This window comes from Lethenteron reissneri, chromosome 9 (genome assembly GCF_015708825.2).
Source record: "Lethenteron reissneri isolate LAM-NWPU_2019-01 chromosome 9, ASM1570882v1, whole genome shotgun sequence".
In the NCBI taxonomy this organism is placed as follows: domain Eukaryota; kingdom Metazoa; phylum Chordata; class Hyperoartia; order Petromyzontiformes; family Petromyzontidae; genus Lethenteron; species Lethenteron reissneri.
Window position 1 is genome coordinate 9,123,472 of NC_083787.1, and position 24,849 is coordinate 9,148,320.

Genomic DNA, 24,849 nt, shown 5'->3' on the forward strand with positions numbered 1-24,849 from the left:
CACAGTTGCGTCTTTAATGTTCGCTTGTTGTCGTAAATAAATCGCCGCAACGAAACTCACCGACGATTCGTGATATTTCTGGGTTTTCATTGACGACTAATTTTCTCGTCCACACGTGGAGCGGGTTCCCCTCCACGTTGGACTCACAGACAACCACGTGCGCCCCAAGTGTTGCCATGGGGATCGCACAATTTATTATTATTATCCTAAAAGCCATCATTGTTATTACTATTTTCAATAAATGGTAATAATAAAAGTGCCTTCAAAAAAATGTTGACACTTATATGGGACTATCGTTTTTAAGAACGGATAATACGCTGTAGCATGATAACAAATGTATGTTGATAGCTTCTAAGAGTCTCCAACTCGCTCGCCATCACCGTCAACGCGTGCCTCGAATTTTCTCCAGGTGGTCTCCAGAGCATGGAGGCCCATTGTGGTGTTGTTGCAAATTCTCAGAAATGTTAACATTTTTTGAAGCACTCTGTATGTAGTAGACGACGTTTCGGGCAATGACCCTTTCCACAGCAAATAGGCCGAGAGAGGTAAGAGTGGATACGATTTGTTTTGTGCGATGTGATCATTATCAAGGCCCCAAGAGCTGCAGTTGAAACAATGTTTATTGACACCCACCTAACCACACCCCCCACCTTCGTTCGCCCAGCAGTTGGGGTTGGTGGATTACGGCGAGATTTTGGGTTGGCGGGTCACGGAAAGATTTGGGGATTGCTGAATCGTGGTGAAATTTGGAGCAGATGCATCACGGAGCGATGTGGGGTTGCTGGATCACGGAGGGATGGGGTTTGGTGGACCGCAGATTTTGGGTTGGTGGACCGTGAATGGACAATTCACCAACTTGTTACAATTATGAGCAAAGTGCAGTGTACATAACCTTAACGACTACTGCAATTACAAATTACATTCACAACAATATTTTTTCCCCCCCGAGACATTTTTTTAAAGCGAGCTAATAATAGGCAAACAGACAATGCATTTCTCCATCACATTTGTACTAAGCAGTATTAAAGTTCCACAAAGCAGATGTATGCACACGGACTACACCACATTTGATTGCAACCTTGCGGGTGAAATGTTTTCATATTTTAAGCAACTACTGTACATCAATAACATTTGTAGCCCAAGTACTGAAACATTACAATTTTTAAATAACAAACAATATTCTCCATATAAAACTGAAATGTACCATACCCGGCATAAAGTATCGTTTTAAACTAATAATTTAAGGCTCTCGTTTGTTTCAGCCAAGCAACGCAAGCGGCGTCCGGATAAAACACATAAGCAATAGCAACCCTATGGCATTCAAGCAGTCGCATTTGTCAGACCTTGACCCACACAAAAATACCGTCCACGTTCACTCAAGCAGAACAATAGAGTCGCCTTCTTGGTTCTTTCGGTAAAGTCACGTTGAAGGGAAATAATGAAATAATAAGACAGCTGTCTTTCTGACAGACCTGTTCTTGACCTGAGGACGGCTGCTTGCGTTATGGCCGAAACATCGTGAAAATTATTTTATTGGTTTATTTTTATTATTTTATTATTTCCCTTCTACGTGACTTTACCGAAAGAACCAAGAAGATGAATCCCTGCAGCCACGAAAGCTTTAAATCGAAATTTAATAGAGTCGCCTTGCAGGGGTTGCTCCTTGGTGCCTCCGCGGCTCGAGGAATTGCCGCTGCCTCCCCAACACTTCTGCTCTGGGCACCACAGACCCGGTGAGCCACCCAGCATCTCAAGGGTGCCCCCCCCCCCCGTTGGCTCCTCCACAAATCAGCCTCACGGCACGAGGGAGGAAACATCAAAAGCGATTTCACGATTTGCCTTTGATAGAACCACTTCTCCTTTACGCCGGATCATCTCACAGCGATTCACACACGCGCACGAGACTTGCATCGCGTCCCATCTCAAACGTTTGAAAGGGGGCGACCCCAGCGGCAAATTGGGACGGCGGGGGGGGGGCGTTTCAGTCCTTGGGTGAGGTCCCAATGCCAACCACACTCCACCACTCGTTCCAGATTGAAACCTTGCACAGCTAAACAAACGTGTTATTTTTCTCTTGTCGTAAGTTCACTACCATGAGACTGAAAAGCTTCATATGATATGCCAGAAGACATTGCCGTGTCCTGATGTGTTAAATATAACTCGAAACAATTCGATATTTTATTTGAAACATCACCACGTGAGAGAAATGTACAGGATTTATATATTCTAGGAGGCTCCAAGCACCATCATTAATTGGTGGCTCAATGAGGATGGGAGCTCCTGGGTTAGAACCAGGTACAAACCAACGTGGCCAAATCATAGCCTGGTGGGCACAAACAAGCCCCGTATATAAACTACGACGCCGCATTTAATTTTCTCATTTTCCACGCCCAACTGCACAGGGATAAATCACACGCTTGTACAAAATCGCTGGAATAAACGAGACAATGTTGTTCGTTGGAGCTAAAAAAAAAACACGGCCTTGTAAGACAGATCCTTGAAGGATTATTACAGACCGACAATACCTTTTAATGTGGAGAGACAGAAGCAAGGGGGCGTATTTCCTGGTTATTGTGACTACTCTCTCAAACGACGCCCATTATTTTGCACAATGTACAATGTCTCCAAGTTTGTTGCAAACTTAAACGCGTGTTCCTGTTGCAGGTGAGAAGGCACAAAGGCACCGTTCCTCCGCTGGGGACATCGGTGAAACTACTGAACATCTGTTTCCTGTCAGGGCACAATTCATTCATAGCCAATTGAAATAGGTGTGCGACTAAAATGTTAATTTGTTTTTAAAATAAAAACAGAGGCATCCATGGAGTCAATAAAATTTACGTGACATTAATATTTTTCACACATTAAAATAAAATTGGCAGTTTTTTCATCGTGTTCAATTTAAATAGATGGTTGAACTAAACCATAATTAGCTAAAGTAACTGTGCTCAAGTTCAGCCAACAATTTACACAAACAACATTGCTAAAGTTAATTCTCCCAGCCCTGCTGTTCACTGCTTCCCAATGATCTCCCTCCACTCATATCCCTTTCTTCACACGCGGATACATGTGTGTTGTTGCTGCAGTAATTGATTGGGAAAGCAGGTGTTTAACATTACATTTCGTCCGCGAGTATGCATATCAGACAGAACAGATATGTAGAAGAAGTGAATTACGACATTTGTTGGAAGTGTGCCGAGTATGTCATCTGTGTAAATATACGAGGGGGCTGTTCAGAGTTCTTTTCCCGAACGGTAAAAACGGTAAAAACTGTAAAAACGCAGTCATCGGTTTACCGCGTGTCGAAGGCACGCTTGAGTGAGCAATTGCAAAGCTACATGTTTATCGTTTAACTAAGAAACGAGAGCGAACGTAACTTGGGCCGCCGCGCGGTTTGTACGGCGGCATGAGCCAATTGGTGCACTCGTGCCTAACAGTTCCACTGGAAACGATCACCAGTTTCCTGACTTATGGCACCGGCAAATTATTTTAGAAATGGTTACCAGCTTACCGGTTGTCATTAAACAGCACTAATCACACACGCGCACGCGCTGTGTTACACGAACACCTCCTCCAAACGTGGCGAACCTCCGCTCTCGGGAAGCCACGGCCACTCGCGCGCCGTCTGAGCAGAAACCTTGCCGAGCCACCCTTGCCGCGGTTAATCTTGGCTCTGTTTGGAGAGGCACATCAGGGGGATCTTGCGTCGCTGCTGCCTGGGCGCAGCTGCGGTGTTCTCCTGCTTCTGGAAGCGGCGGACCGTGTCGCGGTGCGTCTCCTCGAGCCGCTCGAGCTCCGTCCGGTGTTGGGCCTTCACCTCTCCCAGCTCCCGCTGCGCACGGCACACGGCACACGGCACATGGCACACGGCACACACCGTGAACACCACAGCGCTCACCGCGCTCACCACCGCAGCGCAGAGGCGGTGCTGGATGCAAAGGAGAAATCATTTTTTTTACAGATTACGTTATTTATCGATTCTTGTTTATCCAGGAAGGCTTCACTGAGCCTCGAGGCTGTCTCATTCAGGAGGGTCCTGCCAAGTTTCACAGTGGAGGGGGGGGACGATGCTGCTTCTGCCCCTGCTGCTACGTACAATCCCTACGGAGTAATTTGCAAGTAATTTTCGCAGCATTGGGATGCTTAGACAATACAAGTTACATTGTGCGTGTGTGTGTGCGTGTGTGTGGGGAGGAAAGCCAAGAACCCAGGAGGAAACCCATGCAGAGCATGGGGAGAACAGAGAGGTGCCCGAGCTGTGGGAGCGCGGGCAAGCGGGAGCGCGAGACGTGGATGCCGTTTACCTCCTTCTCTTCCTTGAGCTTCTCCATCTCGCCGCACACCTGCTGCGCCTCCATCTGGTTGGAACGGAGGCAGCAGCAACGATCATGTTAAACCGCACAGCGCGTGCGTCAACATCGTCGGAGCCTAGTCACGAAAGCTTCAAATCTAGAATCGTCGGAGCCAGCGTTCGCGCCGCACTGCACATCGCTCGTACTTGCCACCACGCACGTGTTTACTCTGAACGTGTTTACTCTGAACGACCACACCGCGTAGTTGTACAACTCAGGCCGCGACAGGCTTGCCGAAGCCAACGCAACAGCGTGCGCATGTATGGAACGACGCAGACATCAATCGATTAAAACTGAAACTTCCGCTGGAGGTAAGTTATAAATTCGATTGATCGTGTGTGGGAAAAAGGGGTTTACTGTATTTCCCAAACGGCTGTGGGCCTTATTGTGGAAAGGAAGTCCCTGCCAAAACCCAGCAATAAAAAAATCGTCAAAATGCAGAAACGTCCACCAATCGAGCAGTTTTCTCACCGACATTTTCCATGACATAGTGGTTTTCCCGAACAAATTACTCCGGATCTTCGTTAAGAAACAACACAAACATGGTTGCCCATCGGTGCATCTGAAAACTAACTCGGCACAGCAGTGGCGAACGGAGCGCTGATCGGGACACACTTGCTCCACCCTAGCAATGCACTTGTTCCACCCTAGCAATGCATGTCTGGACCCAAACATTTGTCAAACGTGCCAACAACCCCCATCCCATGACAGCTACGCTGGGAATTGCAGCTTGCCCTGTTGACTGCAAAAGTAAAGCCGTTTTAAAGCTTTGCGCTTTGCACTTTGCACCGTGATCATTCCCATTCACACCCTCTGCACAAACAGCACGTGGTGGACTCGAGGAACAGACACTCCACTGCCAGGCATCGACCTCGGCAGTGCACGCAAGTTCACAAGGCGCCCGACAGCCGGGGTTGTTGCCCCTTCGCAAAGGTAAGAGGGGAAAAAAACAGCCCTTTGCCAATCCACTGCTGGATGCTGAGTCTGGATGCAGCAGGCAGGAAACCCGACACCGTCGTGAAAGTAACTCACGCCGTGTAAGGGGGCTTTGTCTCTGTTGGGAATCATCGCGGTGCAACAGCCGTTGATAATTATAATTACCCCGCCAACACAAATGTCCCTTATACAATTCTGCCCAGCGGAGACTCGGAGAGCGGGAGGTGGCTAATCGAGGGCCTAGGCCCCGCCACCACGTGCCCACACCTAATCAACGAGTCGACGCGAACCCCACGGGCAGACACGCGTGTTCGATGCATGACCGTTAACAGGTCGGCCAGCTCTAACAGCACACACAGAGATGTGCTTCTCACAAACAGCAGGAAGCACGACTCCCATCCATATACCTTGCTTCCACATCACTTGACCACCGAATGTACATTTACAATGCTCTCATCCTTGTCTAGACCACCAGCTCGGAAGAGCTGAGCGTTTGGCCGTATTGCATGTTGGAACTCACCTTGTATTTAGTAACGGCCTCCAGGTGTTTCTCTTCATTTTCTTTTATTTGTTGCTGTCAACGACACAAACAACGTAGGTTGCCATCGAGGCACAGATGGAAAAGCATCAGTACACAGGCACACACAGGTCCATGCACAACACTGGAAGGTAACGAGTCAAGGTAATGAGTTACAGCATCCAGAATACCCAGGGAGGGCACCGCTAATTCCATAGTTTTTCTCCTTTGTTCATATATAATTAATCAGATTACTTTGTATATTTCCACTGAAGACATCTCATGATTTCAGTACTAATTTTCTTTACGTTTCAAATTCCCAAGCATAACAAAAGGGGAATCGATTGTGGGAGGGGCTCTGTTACCTTGAGCGGCAGCAGAAGCGGCAGCACTGCGTGCGAGTGCCACCAACCATGCAACCAAGCGCTGGCCGAGGTCAAGAGGTCATCACCACCACGAATGCTACCACCTCTTGCCATTACTTATCCTCTGCCAGATCCAGCAGCCGCTACTGACGAGAAGAACTCCGGGTCTACGCTCAAGATCCTCATCATGGCGCTCTCGTGATGTCATCGCGACGTCACTTGCACCCGTTAACACACCCACGCGGTGGTGATGTTATTACCACATGATGACCGGCGGATCGTAAAGCTCTTTTAATCATCTTCCTTCCCTTAAGTCAGGGGTGGGGAACGTCCGGCCCGCGGGCCGTATGAGGCCCGCGAAATTATTTGGTCTGGCCCTGCCAAGGCAACCGCAGGTGGTGTTGTATCCTAACCCTTCTTCCATAATTGAGATTAATAATATTTGATGATTTTTATATATTATCTTTTTACTTGTTTTTTTAATGAGTGAAACACACCAAGCGCAGCAAACTGCAAAACACCAGGTGTTGTTAAGTAATGAACCGGAGGAGGGCTAGGATGGCAGAATTTGCAACCTTGCTTCAAGGGAAGATAAGGCCTGATGAACGGGCACATGTCACCCGTGCAAGGGCAGAGACAGTGGGAGTGTCAGCCAGACATAGTTAAGGCAAAAAGCCCAACTATCCTGCATGGTTTTAAAGTAACGTCAAAATTCGGAATTTAACAACAGGGTAGGCTAAAGTTATTGATATTCACACCCACTCCAATTAAACCAGGCCACAAGTTACGCCTACTGAACCATCACCATTATTAAGTCAATATGAAATGTTATTTCCATACTTTAATACTTTCTATACAACTCGACCCGAAGCATATGACAATCAGAACCTTCCTAAGTCAAAATTGAATCGCACCCAGACAGGAGCGAATAGTCGATATAAGGTTGACGAGGGAAGGAAATTAAGAGCACGGCGAACTGCAAACGTAAGCAAAAAGCCGGGAACAACACCAGCCCAGCAACAGCGAGTGGGGCTTCGACAGGCCATAAAGTAGAATAATAACTCCCGGGGTCAGGGGACACAAGAAGAAGCAGGCAGACAAAAACCAGAACTGACTCCAAGGTTCAACCGCCCTCACCTACTCAGGAGTGACGGAAATTAATGAGGCCTTGAATTAACGGCAGCTGGACGGCAACAACAACGGCGAGCAGAGATAGGGTGGGGCAAAGACTGCGGGCTATGAAATGCAACTTCGTGTCAGTAAAGCTCTGACAAACAAGTTAAGTTAAAGACATCACAATACATAATATCGCACATAACATCAATGTTAACGCTATTCACCGTAAACTATATTCCGCTTATATAACCATGCAGGCACCAAGGAATACGAATTCCTAGGATCAAGAAACTTACCCCTTAACCTAAGATATCGGAAATAAATTAATAGTAATAAGTATATGCATGAAAAGACAAAGTAAAACTTATGGAAAAGCCAGGATAACGGGATGAATCACCACCAGGTCGAATATAATACATAATAAAAAAAAACGATGTTAAACCCAGGGTCGGAGAGAAAGGGAGATCCCGGCCATCTTTGTATCCCCGCAGCGCGGGATAGGAGTGTGTATACGCTCGGGGAAACACCTACACTTGAGTCAAGCACCACGATGGGAAACGACAGACCTTAGGTTACATACAGAATCATAACTGTGAAATAGTAAGGGACAAATGTTAACTTAAAACTTTTTAACCATTTCTTTGTGCGCCGGGTCGGAGAGAGTGTTGCCCCTCCCTCCAGGTTGTGCAACACGAACAAAGACGCCTATGAGACATTTGTAACGTCTGTGTTTTGGGTTCATGAAGAAGGCCAGACAAGAGATAATATTGCACCCAGACAGAGAGACGACCTCGAGGCAATTTGTAACATCTGATTGTTTGCTCGTGGGTTTATGGAGGGAGTGTGACAACGAATATACCGTCAGTGATGCACACAAGGACACACGGACATACGGACAGACACATGGACACACCTGCCTACGGACAGATCCTGACACAGCAAAAATCGGAAGAAGCCCCGCCTTGTGGGCGGGATCCAGGGGGAATTTTCGGCATAAAGTAAAGGATCCTGAGCATTGGAAATCAGTGCGACGGGAGGGTCGACTCAGGAACGAGTGCGACCAGAGTGGGTCCACTCAGGAGTGCGACCAGCGGGTCCACTCAGGAGTGCGACCAGAGGGTCGACTCAGGAGCGAGGGCGACCAGCGGGTCGACCCAGGAGCGAGCTCGACCGGGAGGGTCGACTCAGGAGCGAGCTGCGACCAGCGGGTCGGCTCGACTCATCTTCAGCTCGTCAACCTCTGCCGAATCGGGGGTCTCTGCTGCCACCGGAGTGGTGAGCATCGCGCTTCGGCGACAACCCAGAGCTGCACGCTACGAGCGAGTTGTGGGCGCCACCTACCGACCGGGTTCCGAACTGCGACAGCGTATCAACAGCCATCCGAACCAGTTCGCCACGGTGACAGGGGATCGACTGATACGTATGACGCGCACCGCCCCCTCACCACACGACCACCAGGCGTCTGTTTGACCTAAAGAATCGACTCCGAACACTGACTATTCAAGACAACTCTTACCACTCAAAAACACTCGAACCCATAAGCCATCCGTGGCTGGAAAGCATCACAACGAGACCGAGTGATGGCCCTCCGTCGTTTATAAGAGTATTCTTAATTTTTATCTTTAATATTTAGTGGGCTGTACTCTTAATCGCATAAATTCCCAACAGATCCATCAATACGAACTGATTCTTGGCACCTCCTTCCGCCGAGCCACGCTCACGTGGGGAGTGGTGGCCCACCGGATCCTTATCAGGTGATCTGGTCCCCAATTAGTAAACTTGGTATAAGATAACGAGCTTCGGAAAAGGAGCACCGTCGCAGGCCCTTACTCCGAGCCGTTCTGTTGTCAGATAACCTGCCGATGTATCTGTTGAGATTGGTGCCTTTAAGAATAATAACTGTTTTTGATTGTGTTTTTTTATCGCCGTATAATCTTTCAAGTATCTTTCAGTCATAATCGCCGCACGTACTCGCATCCTCTACAGAATATTCAACTGTCCCGTGACCCAAGGTGTTAACAACGTGATAAGGGTTGCGTATGGTCAATAAGGAGTGTGGTACTGCGTGAACAATATTGAGTATAATCATTCATTAGCGTTAAGGTTTTCTTAGCATAGTATTTGCATATTTCAACGACTCTCTCTCTCACTAACAACCATCGCGTTATGAACAATATTGAGTATAATCATTCATTAACATTAAGGTTTTCTTAGCATAGTATTTGCATATTTCAACGACTCTCTCTCTCACTAACAACCATCGCGTTATGAACAATATTGAGTATAATCATTCATTAACATTAAGGTTTTCTTAGCATAGTATTTGCGTGTTTTAACGACTCTCTCTCACTAACAACCATCGCGTTATGCGGGATCCATGTGCAGTTGTCAAAGTGAAATCAGACAATCGTTGATGATACTGTATTGATGCCGTGTTGACGTTCCGGGATTGAGAGTTCGCATATTATATCATAGTTAAGGTTGAATTAGTAATAAATTGATTAATACAGAAGTGGTTGTGTGATTCTTTCCTGAAATCTATGCATAAGATCTGCTTCTGCGTTGAGATTTGAACTTGGTGACCTTAATAAACACACTAATACATACTCAGTAAATGTTAAAGCGATAACGGGGTGAACCGGGGACCTAAAAATATAACCACGAATAAAACTCTGGGAATGTTAAAGCGAGAATGAGACGAACCTAGACAACGATGCCGAGTTAATCTAAGTTAATCTTGCATACTTACACCACACCTGCATAACTGCATACGATTAATTGCCTTCTTCCGATCGATAACCCACCCTCGTCACCGAGGCGGGGTCTGGTTATCATAACGACTTGTATTATCATAATTACACCCACTCGCATAATTAATCCGATTACCTCTCGAATTGGCATAATTAAAATGTGCGTAATTACATAAATTAACATATTTCCGGATAATTACACATTTGGCCAGATTTCATTTAATAATTATTATTTTCACTGAATATTCATAATACACAGGTACAACATAATAATTTCACCCACGCACGCATACAACATAACAAATTTTCTTAACCCAACATATACAACAGTGGGACTCGAAATTCAATAAATCTAGGAGCAAACCTGGAAAAGCAGTTGCAAGTAGCAACATCATCAATACCTGCTAACATCACATGCCTTGCCAAAGAAGCAGTTCCAGCCATCGCATTAGGGGTGAGTTAATTAAATGTTTGACCAAATATAACAGGCTAATTTTTAAGTTTATAATTATGTATGGCCCGCAAATTATGTTATAAATATCCAAATGGCCCTTGGCCGAAAAAAGGTTCCCCACCCCTGCCTTCAGTGAACGAATCTCCCAAGAGCAAAGCGTGCAGCTGGCCTGGACGTGGAGCCACGCGGGGTGATGCGAGCCCGCAAGACACGGCCGCACCTTGTACTTCTGTTTGGTTTCCTCCCGCGTCTGCTCGCGAATCTTCTCCTTCTCCTCGGCGACCCGGCGCTCGGCGCGCTCCTTCTCCATCTGCGTCATCTCGGCGTCGGAGCGCGACACCGCCGCCTCCAGCGGGGCGCAGCGCGACTCCCGGAACTCCGCCAGGGCCTCGGCTGCGCACGGCCCCAGGTCTGTCCGCACAAGCAGCACGAGGTTGGCCAATGAGATCAGCTCAATGGCCAACCTCGTGCTTCTTGTGCGGATAACAAGCACGTGGTTGGCCAATGAGAGTGGCTCATTGGCCAACCACGTGCTTCTTGTGCGGATAACAAGCACGAGGTTGGCCAATGAGAGCGGCTCATTGGCCAACCTCGTGCTTCTTGTGCGGATAACAAGCACGAGGTTGGCCAATGAGAGCGGCTCATTGGCCAACCTCGTGCTTCTTGTGCGGATAACAAGCACGTGGTTGGCCAATGAGAGCGGCTCATTGGCCAACCTCGTGCTTCTTGTGCGGATAACAAGCACGTGGTTGGCCAATGAGAGTGGCTCATTGGCCAACCTCGTGCTTCTTGTGCGGATAACAAGCACGAGATTGGCCAATGAGAGCGGCTCATTGGCCAAGCACGTGCTTCTTGTGCAGATAACAAGCACGTGGTTGGCCAATGAGAGCGGCTCATTGGCCAACCTCGTGCTTCTTGTGCGGATAACAAGCACGTGGTTGGCCAATGAGAGCGGCTCATTGGCCAACCACGTGCTTCTTGTGCGGATAACAAGCACGAGGTTGGCCAATGAGAGCAGCTCACTGGCCAAGCACGTGCTTCTTGTGCGGATAACAAGCACGTGGTTAGCCAATGAGAGCGGCTCATTGGCCAACCTCGTGCTTCTTGTGCGGATAACCAGCACGAGGTTGGCCAATAAGAGCGGCTCAACAATTTGGAGATTTACCGAGTACATTTGGTATTCGTGCCATTCCATAGGGCGGCAGGGCGGTGGCGCAGTGGTAATGCTCGTACCTCATAGCTTTGGGATACGCTTCTGCGGCCTTCTGGAACGCTCTTCTGATATTAGGAAGCCACTGGAGCTATGCACTTTTAAATCAAGATTGAAAATGTATTTCTTTTAGAGACTGCTTGTTGTGTTTAGTTTGCTGTCCTTCCCCCGCACCTCCAATTATGACGGTTGGCTACGTACGGTACGAAAGAAGTTCAACATACATACATGGAAGTGTCTGGGTTTGATTCCTGACTTGGGCGCCTTTCTTAGTGGAGTGTGCATGTTCTCCCCCCTGTTCTGCGTGGGTTTCCTCCGCGTTCTCTGGTTTCCTCCCATCGCAAGAAAATAATCCACACATGCAATTGGTATTGTCCAAACATCCCAATGCTGAAAAATTATCTGCAAATTACTCAATTGTGACTACACAGTGAAAACCTGGAAAGACCCTCCTGAACGAGAATCTTGAGACTCAGAGTGAGGCGTTCCAGGGTGAACTCGCGTAACAATGATTATTTTAGAGCAACGCTATCATGAAGGCGCTGCGTTTCACACGGTCCGCAGCAGTTCCGCTGTGGGGGCAATGGTGCTGTGTGCTTTCCCAATCATAATTTAATAACTTGCAGGTCATTTTTCAAATTTGGCAAATTTTGGACCACGATGTCAGCACACTACAGTCTAACTCTTTTAGAATTACATCACGGGAGCTTTAACGTCTACTTTGAAGCAGGCGGTGCGCGTAGCATGTTACGGTCAATACACCCGCGGTATTAACCAGGGTGGCCTGCCAGGCTCGAACCGCTGGACCAGCTCAGCGTCCTGCAGCTCGAGCCACAAGGAACATTCTTGACGCTGGAATCCGACAGCACTCGCCAAGAGCCCGCACCGCCAATGAACACGGATAGCTACGTACGGTGCGAAAGAAGTTCAACATACGTGCATACAAGGGCCAGAATAGAGAAGAAGCAATGGAATGTTGGTCTTGGCACGAGGACAGACCGGGCCGCTTGAACCGCTCCCCAAATAGGCGGCTCAAGGGCATCGCTGCTAAAGTGCCGCCAGGATGCCTCTGCGGCCGTCGCGTCGTTCAGAAGATTGGCTCCGCTTCTGGCTGGGCCCTCATCACTATTGCCAAGAAGAGACCATTTGACTGCACACGTTATGTAATCTACCCTGCATGTATTTTTGTTTTGCAATGCATGAAGGCGAGTTAACGAAGTAGTTCTCGTCATCGTCATGACTATGAGAGCTGTACTAGAAATCAAGCCCCTGCATTCTTACGCCCTCCTCCTCTGCCTCCCCCCCCCCCCACTCCTTGTTTTCCACCTCCACGTGTCGTCAACTCGGTTTGTTCTGCGGCCGTGCACACAGGTTCCTCGGGCTCTCTCGTCGGGGCACAAATTCGAGGCTCGCGCCGGCACGGACCTGTCCTCTCGCTGAACTCGTGCACGAGCCGCAGCGTCGCCAGCGCCAGCTGCAGGTGCCCGCCGGGCACCATGAAGGCCCCCTCGTCCCCCAGGGCGGTGCGCGCCATCTCCTTCAGGGCCGCAGCGCTGCGCTCCCGCGACAGCTTCTCGTTGTGCTTCCAGTCCTCCTCCTGCTCTGCGGTCAGCTCGCTCTGTGGGGGGGCAGGGGGGGGGGCAGGGGGAGGGGGTGGAGGTGAGTGTGCAAGAAGTAGCACGTTGATCGTGGAATATTCTCGTTTCCCCAGTGGTGATGTAATTCCTCCGTGCCCCCATAGCGTGGCCGTGTGCCTGCGGGTGACTGCGGGTGACTGCGTGCCCGCGCTGTGTTTGAAGTGTCAAGTGTTGAATTTGCTGGAGTCGCTATCATCATCTGATTTACAGGGCGCTGCGGCTCCATGCCAATGATTCACTCCCCTTGCTCCCGATCCCCATCGCCAAATCAACTGCAAGATCCTCCGCCCCAGTGACAAGGCCGTCCGTGGACTCGTTCGGCCCACCCTTCCTCTCATCTTGCTCCACCCCACTCCACACGCTCTCTGCTCCAGCACACAAGGCCTTCCCACAAAACCCTTCAGCAACCCCTGCCGAGTAGAAGGTCGCTACCTATTTGGTGTGAAATTCCCTCCCCTATCCGCCCGTGCTGCGGGCTCCCTGCCCGAGGCTAGCGCGCAACGTTCCTCCCCTCCTTTGGCAACAGCCAGCTGGGTCCCCTCTCCTCTGGCACTCATCCCTACAACCGCGTCCATTGCTTCGCATGCGCCACGGTGACTGGAGCCACAGCATCACCTGGCTCCGTTCTCATCGTATGCAGCCACTCGGTGCTATGGCAGCTGCCCCGCTCATTTGTAAAATGTTTCCACGGCTCATGAAATTGTCGCCATTATTGCACCGTCATTCGTTGATACAATCCGAGTCTTTAACACCCCCGGAGAACATCGTAATAAATTTTGACTTAAAGCTTTCGTGACTGCAGGGATTCATATTCTTGGTTCTTTCTGTAAAGTCACGTAGAAGGGAGATAATAAAATAATATAAATATAAAACAATAAAAATTCGTATTAGCTCGCCATCCTTCTGCTGTGCCGTTGTGCAAGGGTACAATGCGTCTGCCACCGTTTACGGTGAATAAAAGCCAACATCTTTACGCAACACTTTAAAAGGAATTAATTCCCCACTCACTAATTGGTAAATTAAACAAATTCAGACTGTAGCCAAGGTAACGGAGATAATGAACGAGAGCGGCGGGCGGGCGGGCGGGCGGGCGGGCAAGCAGACCAGGAAGCCGGGGAGGAAGCCGGGCGTCTCGTTGTGCAGGCCCAGCTCGGCGAGCCGCATCACGAACGCCGACACGCCGGCTCCGTGGGCCGCAGCCAGGGCCCGCGTGAGCACCGCGGCGCCGTGCGGAGGGTCCGCGCCCCCCAGCCGGACCTCCAGCTCGGCGCGGCGGGCCTGGAGGGCCTCGGCGGAGGCGCGGCGCGCGTCCCACTCGAGCAGCGCCAGGTAGGCGTCCTGCACGCATGGCTGGTCGCCCGCATTGAGCGCCGCCACGTAGTGCTGGGCCACCGTCACGAACTCTGTGCGGGGCAGAGGGGAAGGGAGAAGGTCGCGCGTTGCCATGGACGAGAGCTCTCGAGGCTCGGAGAGGCTCTCCTGTGTGGACAAGCGAGATCGCAATCACACCCAGTACAGTACGTCTGAAAATTATATAGTTTTTTTTTTAACGCTGGGCAGCAGGCACGACGCTCGGCGGGACGACGCGGAGCGCCAGCGGGAACTGGTACATCGATCATCCGAGCGGTTGCCGGATTACCGGTTGCATTCTATCAACCCAATAGGTCATCGCAAATGTGCCTGGCCAACTTGAGTGCCATACAATACTCCTGCCATTTTGTTTTATTACGGCCGTTGGTGACCAGCCTCAGACCCAGGATTAAAACACCGTGGCCACGTTGTCTGGTTCGTAATTTTAAATATAAAATGCCTAGTACCACAACGAAGCGAGCGAGGTTACGTACACGAGGACCCTTGTCGGTGTCTGGGGCATGCCCGTGCACATGAACAGATAAACACCGCAGAATGTTCATGAAAGTGCACAAGGGTTAAACGAAATAAACTTACACAAATCTATATACAGGGGAGTCTTCTTAATCTTACGAATATTCAACTTACGAACTTTCAGAGATACGAACAAACCTGTCCGTATGTCCAGTTGCCTGTTCGGAGTGAGAGTTGTAAGTTCAACCGCCGCGGTGGTGGCATCTACATCTACAGGAGACTACACACCTTTTAAAGCCATTCCCACGTGTTAAGTGTACATGTCGTACAACATGTTTGGATTCGACAGGAGTAAACTTGAACATATGAACAAACTTGTGAAATAGTTACCCAAAACCAGACTCCAAAAACCAGGGCATGCTTTTTCTGAACACCCAAGGTCAGCCTTGCTCCGATGCGTGCACCTGATTTGCTATCAGATTGGTGACAGTTCAAATTCCTCTTCTTGGTTCTTTCGGTAAAGTCACGTAGAATGGAAATAATAAAATAATAAAAATAAAACAAAATAAAATAATTCTCACGACGTTTCAGCCACAACGCAAGTCTTCTCGACAGACCTGCTCTCCACCTGAGGATGGCTGCTTGCATTGTGGCCGAAACGTCATGAGAATTTTTTTATTATGTTTTATTTTTATTATTTTATTATTTCCATTCTACGTGACTTTACCGAAAGAAGCAAGAAGATGAATCCCTGCAGTCACGAAAGCTTTAAATCGAAGTTCAAATTCTGTTGAGCGGTCATCTCGGACCATTATCACTGTGGGGTCGATAAAACGATTACCACGTTGTGCTAAGTCACGAGCGGTCACCCACCCCCTCTTCGGTGGATGGACTGGGAATGTGTAATTTCTGCCACTGGAGCTCAGCCACCAACAGAGATGAGGTTTTCTCCACCGCCCGTCTGAGTGGTGACCTCGATCGCCACTGCCCTTGGCGGGCCTGCAGCTGCCCTCCAACAAGATCGCAGTGTGGAAATGCTGCACTAGCTTCTGGGAAGGATGCAGCAGCAGAAGCAGCAGCACAGGTCGGATTGAGAGTGCGAGTTTCTCTCCACCGAGTGGGCACAGGTTCCAAGTCTGTCTGTTACAGTGGTTAACTGCAGTAATGCAAGGACTGATAATAGAGGTGTTGACCGTGAGGGTAGTGGCGATTCAACTTGGTTGCTATGGGGATTGCTCGAACATTGCCCAAGCCCTGCCTTTGTTAATGCCACCATACCTGCTCACATTTCATTATATTTAGTTTTTGTGACACCATCTAGTGCCTAGCTTCTGAACTCTTCATGCAACCTGCACATTCACTCAAATCTGTCCCCCCTGGATATCCAGAGAGACGATCACTGGGCCTTCCCCATCCTCAAGGCCCTCTTAAAACAAACCTGCCAATTACCTACAGGACCACTGAGTTGCAAGTGCTCCCTCCCGTAGCCTCAGAAGTGCCTCCTTATTCCTACTAAATATTCAATTTCTTCAAACTTTGTTTGGTAAAACGTATTTTCGCGTTGCTGCTCCACGTTTGTGGAATACCCTTGTTGATCATCTACATCTCGGTTCCCTCCCTTCACGTCCCAGTATTAACCCAAAGTACAGCACTTACTTGCACCTGCACCAAACTTTTTCTAGCGCCTCTTTCCCCCACACGCGTTTATGTCACTGTCAGACTAAAATAGACAGCTTACTCTCACATGTACTTAGCTTTTTGTGGCACCACAGGCTCTCACACTATTATAATGAACAAGCAATGGAGGAGCAAAGCCGGTGAGGGGGCAAGGTAGGTGGGCGACTCACGCAGCGGGTCGAGCGTGCGGATCGAGCCGTCGTCGCTCATAATACGTTTGGGCGACACCACGGACGTGAGCACGGTGCTGATCATGTCCTCCGCCTGCCTCCTGAAGTCCTCGTTCAGCTCGCTCGGAGACATGTTGTCCAGCTCTCTGCACCAATCACACGCCAGTTAGAGTCGTCCAGCAAACGTGCACGCGAGTGCGTGAGCGTGCGTGTGCGAGCGTGTGTACGAGCGTGCATGCGCGAGTGCGTGAGCGTGCATGTGCGAGCGTGTGTACGAGCGTGCATGCGCGAGCGTGCGAGCGTGTGTACGAGCATGCAAGCGCGAGCGTGCGAGCGTGCGTGCCTACCCACCCAAGCTGCGCGGCGTTCGCCAGCGGCGTGCTGAGCGGGAAGCAGCGCCGCACAGGGAAGTATTTGCGCAGCGAGTCCACGAGCTTCCCTTCGGAGGACGACTCGAAGCGGCTGAACGCCTCCTCCATGTACTTGTCGGGCGTGGAGTCCAGCGCCAGGTGGAAGTCTCGCATCACCCAGCAGAGGGATCCGGCCAGATCCTCACCATGGCCGGTACCACTGTGCGTCCCCGGTGCCGGCTTCAGGCGGATGTACTCGGAGAGCTTCAGCACGATGCTGAACACGGTATGGCAGCACGGAGAGCCACAACAGCAGCAGCAACGGCGACGATTATAATAATAACAAGCCTGTCCATTTGGTGCCCTGCGCCATTCCCACCGCGCAAGGCGGTCACCAAGGTGCTAAGGCGGCACGGATGCAGCCTGCACATCAGCAGGGGCCGACGTTGCTGCTTCTGTGGTGGTGGCAGCAGCAGCAGCGTGTGAGATCCCAACCGAATAACTCGCCAGTAATCTTTAGAATTCGGCTGATTTGGACCACGACGCCAGCACAAAGTTTGCCTCCTCATTTCAAATGACGTCGCAGGATCTCTTAGCGTCCACTGCATACGTGTGGAGATAACGGTCAACCTTCACACAAACGCCGGAACTTGACTTCCTGCATTGCACCCGGTTGCTCTGCATGACCCACCAACCCCACTTGCAGACACGCCGACCACCGCTGCGTGTAGCCTACGCCCAAGTCAGCAGTGCCGCTATGCAACACCCTTCGACAAAAGTATTGTCATGGTGCCAGGACGGCGCTGGGAACCCAGCTGCTCCAGAGGCAGCATCAAGCCCCGACCCCGGAGCGTGGGTTCGGGTGACGTGATTGACAACAACGTCACAACGTCACGCGAGGTCTCCCCCTTCAACTATCTCAAATCAAAGACGGAAAACAATCCGTGGCGCACGTAGCGCGTATGGAGGGATTTCACGCCCCTTCTGCATGGAGCTTTAATGGACAGCAATTTTTGGGCGCTCCCCAATACGCTCCCCGCTCCACTCTTCCTCCCTCTCACATTCATCGACCCCCCCCCCCACAGCCGTACCCGCCGAACAACTCCACTCCCACTAGACAAACCTCGACGTTAACCAAATAATAATGGGGGCTGGGAATGATAGATCCAAAGCACAGCCCAACTGTTGATTTAGGTTTGGCCCATTGTGTCGTGGCGGTGATGCGGCACAGCGGTGGCGCGTTTGCCACTTGCTGCAGGGGTTCACGGTTTCAATCCGGTTAACGCCACTAATTTACTAACCATACAAACACAACGCACCGTTTGGTTCACAGTGACGTTAGAAATCCCCTGACGTCATACGCAAGCCTAGGCCATTGTGTGCCATCCTCAGAGTCCAAATTTGCCATATACGAAAAATAACTACACCACCAAATTACTCAACTGGGACTGTACTGTAATAAGTAAACCGCCTCGCCTTCTGCCCCAGGTGACTCTAGCAAATGAAACTCCCTCTCGTCTCGAGAGTCAGAACCGACTCGTAGATGTATTGAGATAGAGCTCACATTTCGATTTAAAGCTTTCGTGACTGCAGGGATTCATCTTCTTGGTTCTTTCGGTAAAGTCACGTAGAAGGGAAGTAATAAAATAATAAAAATAAAACATAATAAAATAATTCTCACGACGTTTCGGCCACAACGCAAGCAGCCGTCCTCAGGTGAAGAACAGGTCCGCGCGTGGTGGTGTTTCATTCTCTCCAAGCGTGGTGGTGTTTCATTCAGACGCTGTCTCCCCGACAGACCTGGTCTTCACCTGAGGACGGCTGCTTGCGTTGTGGCCGAAACGTCGTGAGAATTATTTTATTATGTTTTATTTTTATTATTTTATTACTTCCCTTCTACGTGACTTTACCGAAAGAACCAAGAAGATAGAGCCCACACTCAAGGCGCGTGAACATTCAGCCGCAAAACTTCTCGCGGGGAGCCTCGGCTCCGGCTGGTGGGCGACGCAGGGGGGGCGGTGGGAGCGAGCCCAGGGGCACGCCCGCCCTCCATTGTCTGCGTCGTGACAGACACAAACACCTCACGGTGCACTTTGAGCTCCTGGACCGTTCGTTCACTTGGGCTGCGAATGCCAAATCTGCCGTCGCTTTGTTGCGAGGTGTCGACAGGCATATAGCAGCGCTTCTTCGGACACCAACGTCAAACTGGTCCCACGGTTCATATCGCAGTGCAAGGACCCACAGTGAATACATTCTATTTGCCCCGTGGGGTTCGTTTTTTTTTTTTACAATCGGAATGGTACTTCCTGGCACACGAAATGTAGAGAAGTTAATAATCAATTATACGGTTAATTAATAACTCATAGTTGGTGGTGACGATGGTGGTGGGGAGTAGAATCCTGGAAATCACCCATTCAAACACCCATTCCCTCACCGAGAGACAACTTGAGATTAACGAGCGAGCACGAGTTGGCCGGATTAAATACGCTCGCCACTGCCGCAAGCACGATGGTGCAGGCAGGTTCCCCACTTGCGTCAGACTGCTGCTGCCCACGGCGTGTGTTCCCACAACTGCTGCTGCTGGCATGGGTGAACCGCGCCAGCGCGTACCACACACGCCAATTCTGCTCCAAACCGCCACAGACCCACAGAGAGCGGAGCTCACACCATCATGTGTGGGACAAGCCTGGAGTACATTTGGAGTTTGCATGTCTCCCTCCCCGTGCGGTCACGTGAATTTGTGTCCGCGTCCTCCGGTTGCTCCCTCCACATTTATAATCAACGTGCGTTTAGAGTATTTAGCTGCTATACATTTCCACATCAGCCACTTCGTTAACAACCGCTTCTGAAAAAGAGCTAATATCTCGGGGGGCTTTACCTGGTAAAATACAAACAAGATAAAAAAATTTGCTTCACTGCGAGCGATGCCAACTAATAAATATTTATCACTAGATCACGGAATTAAAAACATGCACCGTGAGAAGCCCTCATGACATGCTTCAGGGCAACCAATGCCCTCTCAGGATTCCTGCCGTTGGCAAAGTCACGTGGGCTACACAGTGGAACTCTTCAGACCCGCGCCGCCCTTACGCAACTCGGCTGTTGTGGATACGAGAAACGAGGAATTCCAATCTCCTCGGTTATCTAAGATAACGGAGACGAAATACCGTAGTTATTTTTTCCACTATAAATCACAGACTGTCAAAACACGCTTGTACGTGTTAGACAAATAAATAACAGGAAGACCTCGTAATAACCATTGGCGACGTGAGAGACTATCTTTATATCGCTGACAAATATTTGTATCAACAACCAGAGTTATCAATTCAAGTTGACTGGCATTGTGCACTTCCTTTCATTGTTATCCTGTGGATCATGGCCTGAGGCAGCTGCCAAGAAACCTCAAATTACTCCACAATTTTACACCAAATTTGGAAATAGCTTGGCAGTCGCCACATGGGAAACGCCTTTGAAAAAGAAAAGTCGAATTTATGACCACCGACACATATCACAGCGCCCTTGTAATGGCTTGCCTTGTTTGGCCTATTGCATAAAAAAAAGTGTGAATGTGGTGCAGCAGCAGGGCCGGCGCTCAGGGGGTGGCTGGCGTGGGCCCTGCGCCACCGAGTGTCCCATCGGCACCACCTCAGTCATTCTCCGTCGCGAGCGCGAGATCACCGTTACTGTGGCACCGCACACAACAGCGCCACTGGCCCCCCGTCCGCGCGAGAAGCTGGAGCCATGTGCGAGAGATAGACGCGGGAAGGTCTCCGAACACCGAGAGGGGGCGACCACTCTCCGGAGGGTGGAGGACACAACGAGAGGGAAAGACAGCACGTGCACACGTGCGTGCACACGTGTACACGTGCACACGTGCGTGCGTGAACGAGCGTGGCGAGTGGTGGGAGCCGCACCGCAGGGCGTCGATGTCGCTGCGCTGGATCTTGCCCACGGTGTTGTAGAGCACGCAGCTGGCGAGCAGCACGGTGAGCGAAAACAGCTTGTAGTCATAGTCGCGGCCCTCGGCCGTGCTGGGCTCGTCCAGGCCCTCCGTGTCGAGCAGCACGAGGCGCGCATCGGGCCGAAGGGGGTGCTCGCGGCTCCACAACCACACGCCGCGCGTCACGGGACGCGTGCTCGCGCCCGTCTCGAAGCCGCCCTTGCCCCAGCCGAAGAAGCGCGACAGCAGGTAGGACTTGCCCGTGCGGCTGCTGCCGATGATGGCCACCACCTCCGCGGGGCCCTCGGGCAGCAGGGCGAGCTGCGTGGCCACCGACTCGTCCACCACGAATTTGCCGTCCGCGTCGCTGCGGATGAAGTGAAGGGGCTTCTCCATGGTGGCGGGGATCGCGCTGCACGGGGCTTGGGGAGGGGGAGGAGTGTCCATTAGCACAAAGAGGGGGGTGGTCAGTCGCACGGCTCGATGCATGCAAGAACACAGCGTTAACAGCTCTCTCCGTAATCTAACGTTATATTTAGAAAGCGCACCATCACTCAAGGTGCTTGACGTGGCTTACAAAACGAGGACACAGAATGGAATGAAACGCGACGACCACCCCCTCTGGGACGTCACGGGAGTGCGGCGCGAACGTGCCGCTAGGCTGGTGGCCAGGTGAGATGTTCCAGGTTTGTATGCAGGGCAAGAGCCGGGCGGGCTTGGGTGGCACAAAGCGGTGTAGTCAAGGTCAATCACAGTTCACACGCCTGTCCGTGTGTCTCTAGGGCAGCGTTCTTCATTGCGAGGCCTGCGGGACACTGGTGGCCCCAGGTGGCCTTTAGTGCGGCATCCGACAATACACAACACGTGACAACACGTGACAACACCCCCTATCGTGCTGTCAAACCCAACAACGGTTTCAAATGTGTGGGCGGTCCTCATACTGATGATCTATTATTATGAAAATGAGTGAAAAACACTGTTTTAAGGCCCTGCCATGTCTTCGTGTGTCTCCCCCCCCACGTCTCTGCTTACACAACAGTCGCCCCATATCCGTTTAATGTTTCCATAACTTAATTTTCGTGTGAATTATGGACCAGCCTAAAAATAACCTACCCGAGCCTGCTTAAGTTACAGAGAAAATAATAATTTTACATCGATTCCCGTGTGCACTATTTTACATATCTCGTGACAAGTTCTAGTTGACACAGCCAACTAGTAAGGTTTGTCACGTAAACAGAACGTGGCCAATTCGTCACTAGTAACAGCACACCGGTGTGTCGGAGAGCCAAGCCACAACATTTACAATCTGAGTATAACGTTTCGCCAGTAATTACAACCAGCTTCATCAGGCGACAGCCAGATTCTTTTCCTCCAATTTACATTTGTTTCTTATCATTCATTTATGTATTCACTTTGTTCTTCTTTTGACATTTTGGCGACAACCCGGGTCACTCTTCACTAAACGAAGACTCCCACCCGCCCCCCCTCTGCTTGTCGGCTGGTCATACAAATAAACCTGAAACTCGACATCCTCCGGTGGCCTCGTGCCTCCCCGCGCGTCTCTTCTCTACGGCCCTGGGGCCAACCCCCTCTTTGCTTGTTCCACGACGTTGAGCGGGCGCTCGGGTGACGGTCACACGGAGCTGTCGAGAGCAAAGCGCGACCCTCTCCACTCGACCCACGCGCGCCACCACGACTCGCTCGGAGCGCAGACGCGAGCGCGCAAGCCTGTTGGGCAACGCGGGCTGGAGAAACGTGGCGCTTACTTACAGTGTTGGGGATGAAGACACTCGAATCTGCGTGATGCAAGCCCCCCACTCCCCCCCCCCCAATCGAGTAGCAACTGAACTGGCACGCGCAGCTGCGTAACTGACTGAAAAAACCTAAGAATATGAATATAAGTGACGCCCGTCTGGAAAAACTCGCACCACCGATTGGCACGGTTGTGACTACGTTACGGTGCGAAAGAATTTCAACATACCTACACACAAAGACAAAGGTCTCCCGTCGTAGCCGTTAATGGAACGTTGGGGCAAGTGCTGTTGCGAGTAGCACCCATTAAGGCCGGCACGGCACACGAGGAGGTGGTTTGCCGGGACCACCTTTGTTTCACCAATCTTAATGTCTTACACACTGCACCAGTTACTCATTCGAGGCAGAGTAGACCTCAGGGAGAACCAGGAACCGCGGTTCAGATGTTCATCAGCGATGTTGGTGGCCGCGATTGGGAATCGAACTCGGTCGGTCGGGCCAGGGTTCGTAGCGCGGTGCGCTAACCACTGCGCCACCGCTCCCTGCAACTCACACGCCACACGCTCACGGAAACACTCCTCCCCGAACGCCGTACAAAGTACAGCTGCCACCGCTCACCTCGGAGGGGGTGGGGGGGTAGCTGTAAAGTCCACCCCTGGGACACGAACAGCGAGGGGGAACGCGCGATCGATGCAGGAGAAGGGCGAAACCTCTGCGGTTGACGCCTTTACACAGCGACTAACACGGCGACTCAACACACAATGGGAACAACGCCTTTACACCGAGTCCAACCACGGATACTTAAACGCAGTGGGACAAAAAACTCCACACAGAGAGAGAGAGACTAAACACGGCTATGACACGCAATGGAAATTCCTTTACACATCGACGAACAAGGCTACGATGGCAAAGCACTGGGACACATCTCGCACAGAGACGACGAACACGGCCACGCAAGACCAAGGCGGCGATATAACACAAAGGGGACTCCTGCCACGGAGAAACCAACGAAGACAGCCACACGGGAGAGCAGTGGAAGAAGAAGAAGAAGATGGTCCTTACCCAGGGCACAGCCGATGGGCTTTGGCTGCTGTGGAGTCACCTTCACAGGCGTCCGTCCGTTCGCCTCCCTCGCTCTCGAGACCCGGCAGCGGTGCCTCCTCCTCTTCCTCCTCCTCCGTGAATCGCGCGGTCGAAAGTCCAACGCTGCGAGGCGGTGCCTATAGCGGCGATGTTATAGGCGACTGGCACTCGCTTCTGCGACCAATGCGATCAGCGGACCCGCCGCTTCTTGCGAGGCTTGGGTGGCCGTGGTGAGTCGTTCTTCGCAAAGTCGCTGCAGGCAGCGTTTGTTGTACAGGGCGGTGGTGGTCGTGGCAGCGGCGTGCAGGTGAGAGTCGTCGCCGGTGCTGGAACGGACCGGATCTGGCCGGGGGTTGGAGGAGGAGGAGGAAGGAGGCTGCTGCTGCTGCGTGGGGAAACTCCTCGGGCTGAGTCGTAAATCCGTGGCAGTGGAACTTCCTTCCCCGCCAGGTTCACGCCGCCCGTGACCTCTGCGACGGCAGCTCTTCACTTACCGTGGGGGGGAGGAGGAGGGAGGTGATGGTGGTGGTCGCGAAATGTCAACACATCGTGCTCACGCTGAAATTAGAAAAAAAGAAAGTTTTGCCGGCTGGACGTCACGTCCCGGAGAGGCGGACAGACGGTCACATAGTTAATAACAAAACAAAAAAACATTGAACGTGTTTTCTCTGCGAAAAAAAAATTCAATACAAGTTTTCGGTGTTTTCAGGGTGAGGGGT

At 50.9% G+C, this 24,849-nt stretch overlaps 1 protein-coding gene across 1 annotated transcript; it reads right to left on the reverse strand.

Moving 5' to 3' along the window:
- On the reverse strand, nt 1–24,805 carry LOC133339700 (guanylate-binding protein 5-like). The gene is made up of 10 exons (XM_061547857.1): nt 24,110–24,805; nt 21,270–21,717; nt 17,357–17,632; nt 17,006–17,151; nt 14,439–14,737; nt 13,123–13,315; nt 10,708–10,898; nt 5,806–5,859; nt 4,302–4,355; nt 1–3,829 (listed from the first exon to the last, which is right to left on the reverse strand). Exons 2-10 carry the CDS (start codon nt 21,689–21,691, stop codon nt 3,659–3,661), a joined length of 1,806 nt encoding a protein of 601 aa, XP_061403841.1. The 5' UTR covers nt 21,692–21,717; nt 24,110–24,805; the 3' UTR covers nt 1–3,658.
- Nucleotides 24,806–24,849: the final 44 nt, after the last annotated feature.

Bases quoted from the DNA above. Each gene is read 5' to 3' on its own strand.
- LOC133339700 (XM_061547857.1), bottom strand. From the start codon at position 21,691: ATGGAGAAGCCCCTTCACTTCATCCGCAGCGACGCGGACGGCAAATTC. The intron at 14,738-17,005 runs GTGAGTCGCCCA...TGCCCCGCACAG, and splicing joins CCGCACGCTCGACCCGCTGC to AGTTCGTGACGGTGGCCCAG. The intron at 4,356-5,805 runs GTGAGTTCCAAC...CGTTCCAACCAG, and splicing joins AGGCCGTTACTAAATACAAG to ATGGAGGCGCAGCAGGTGTG.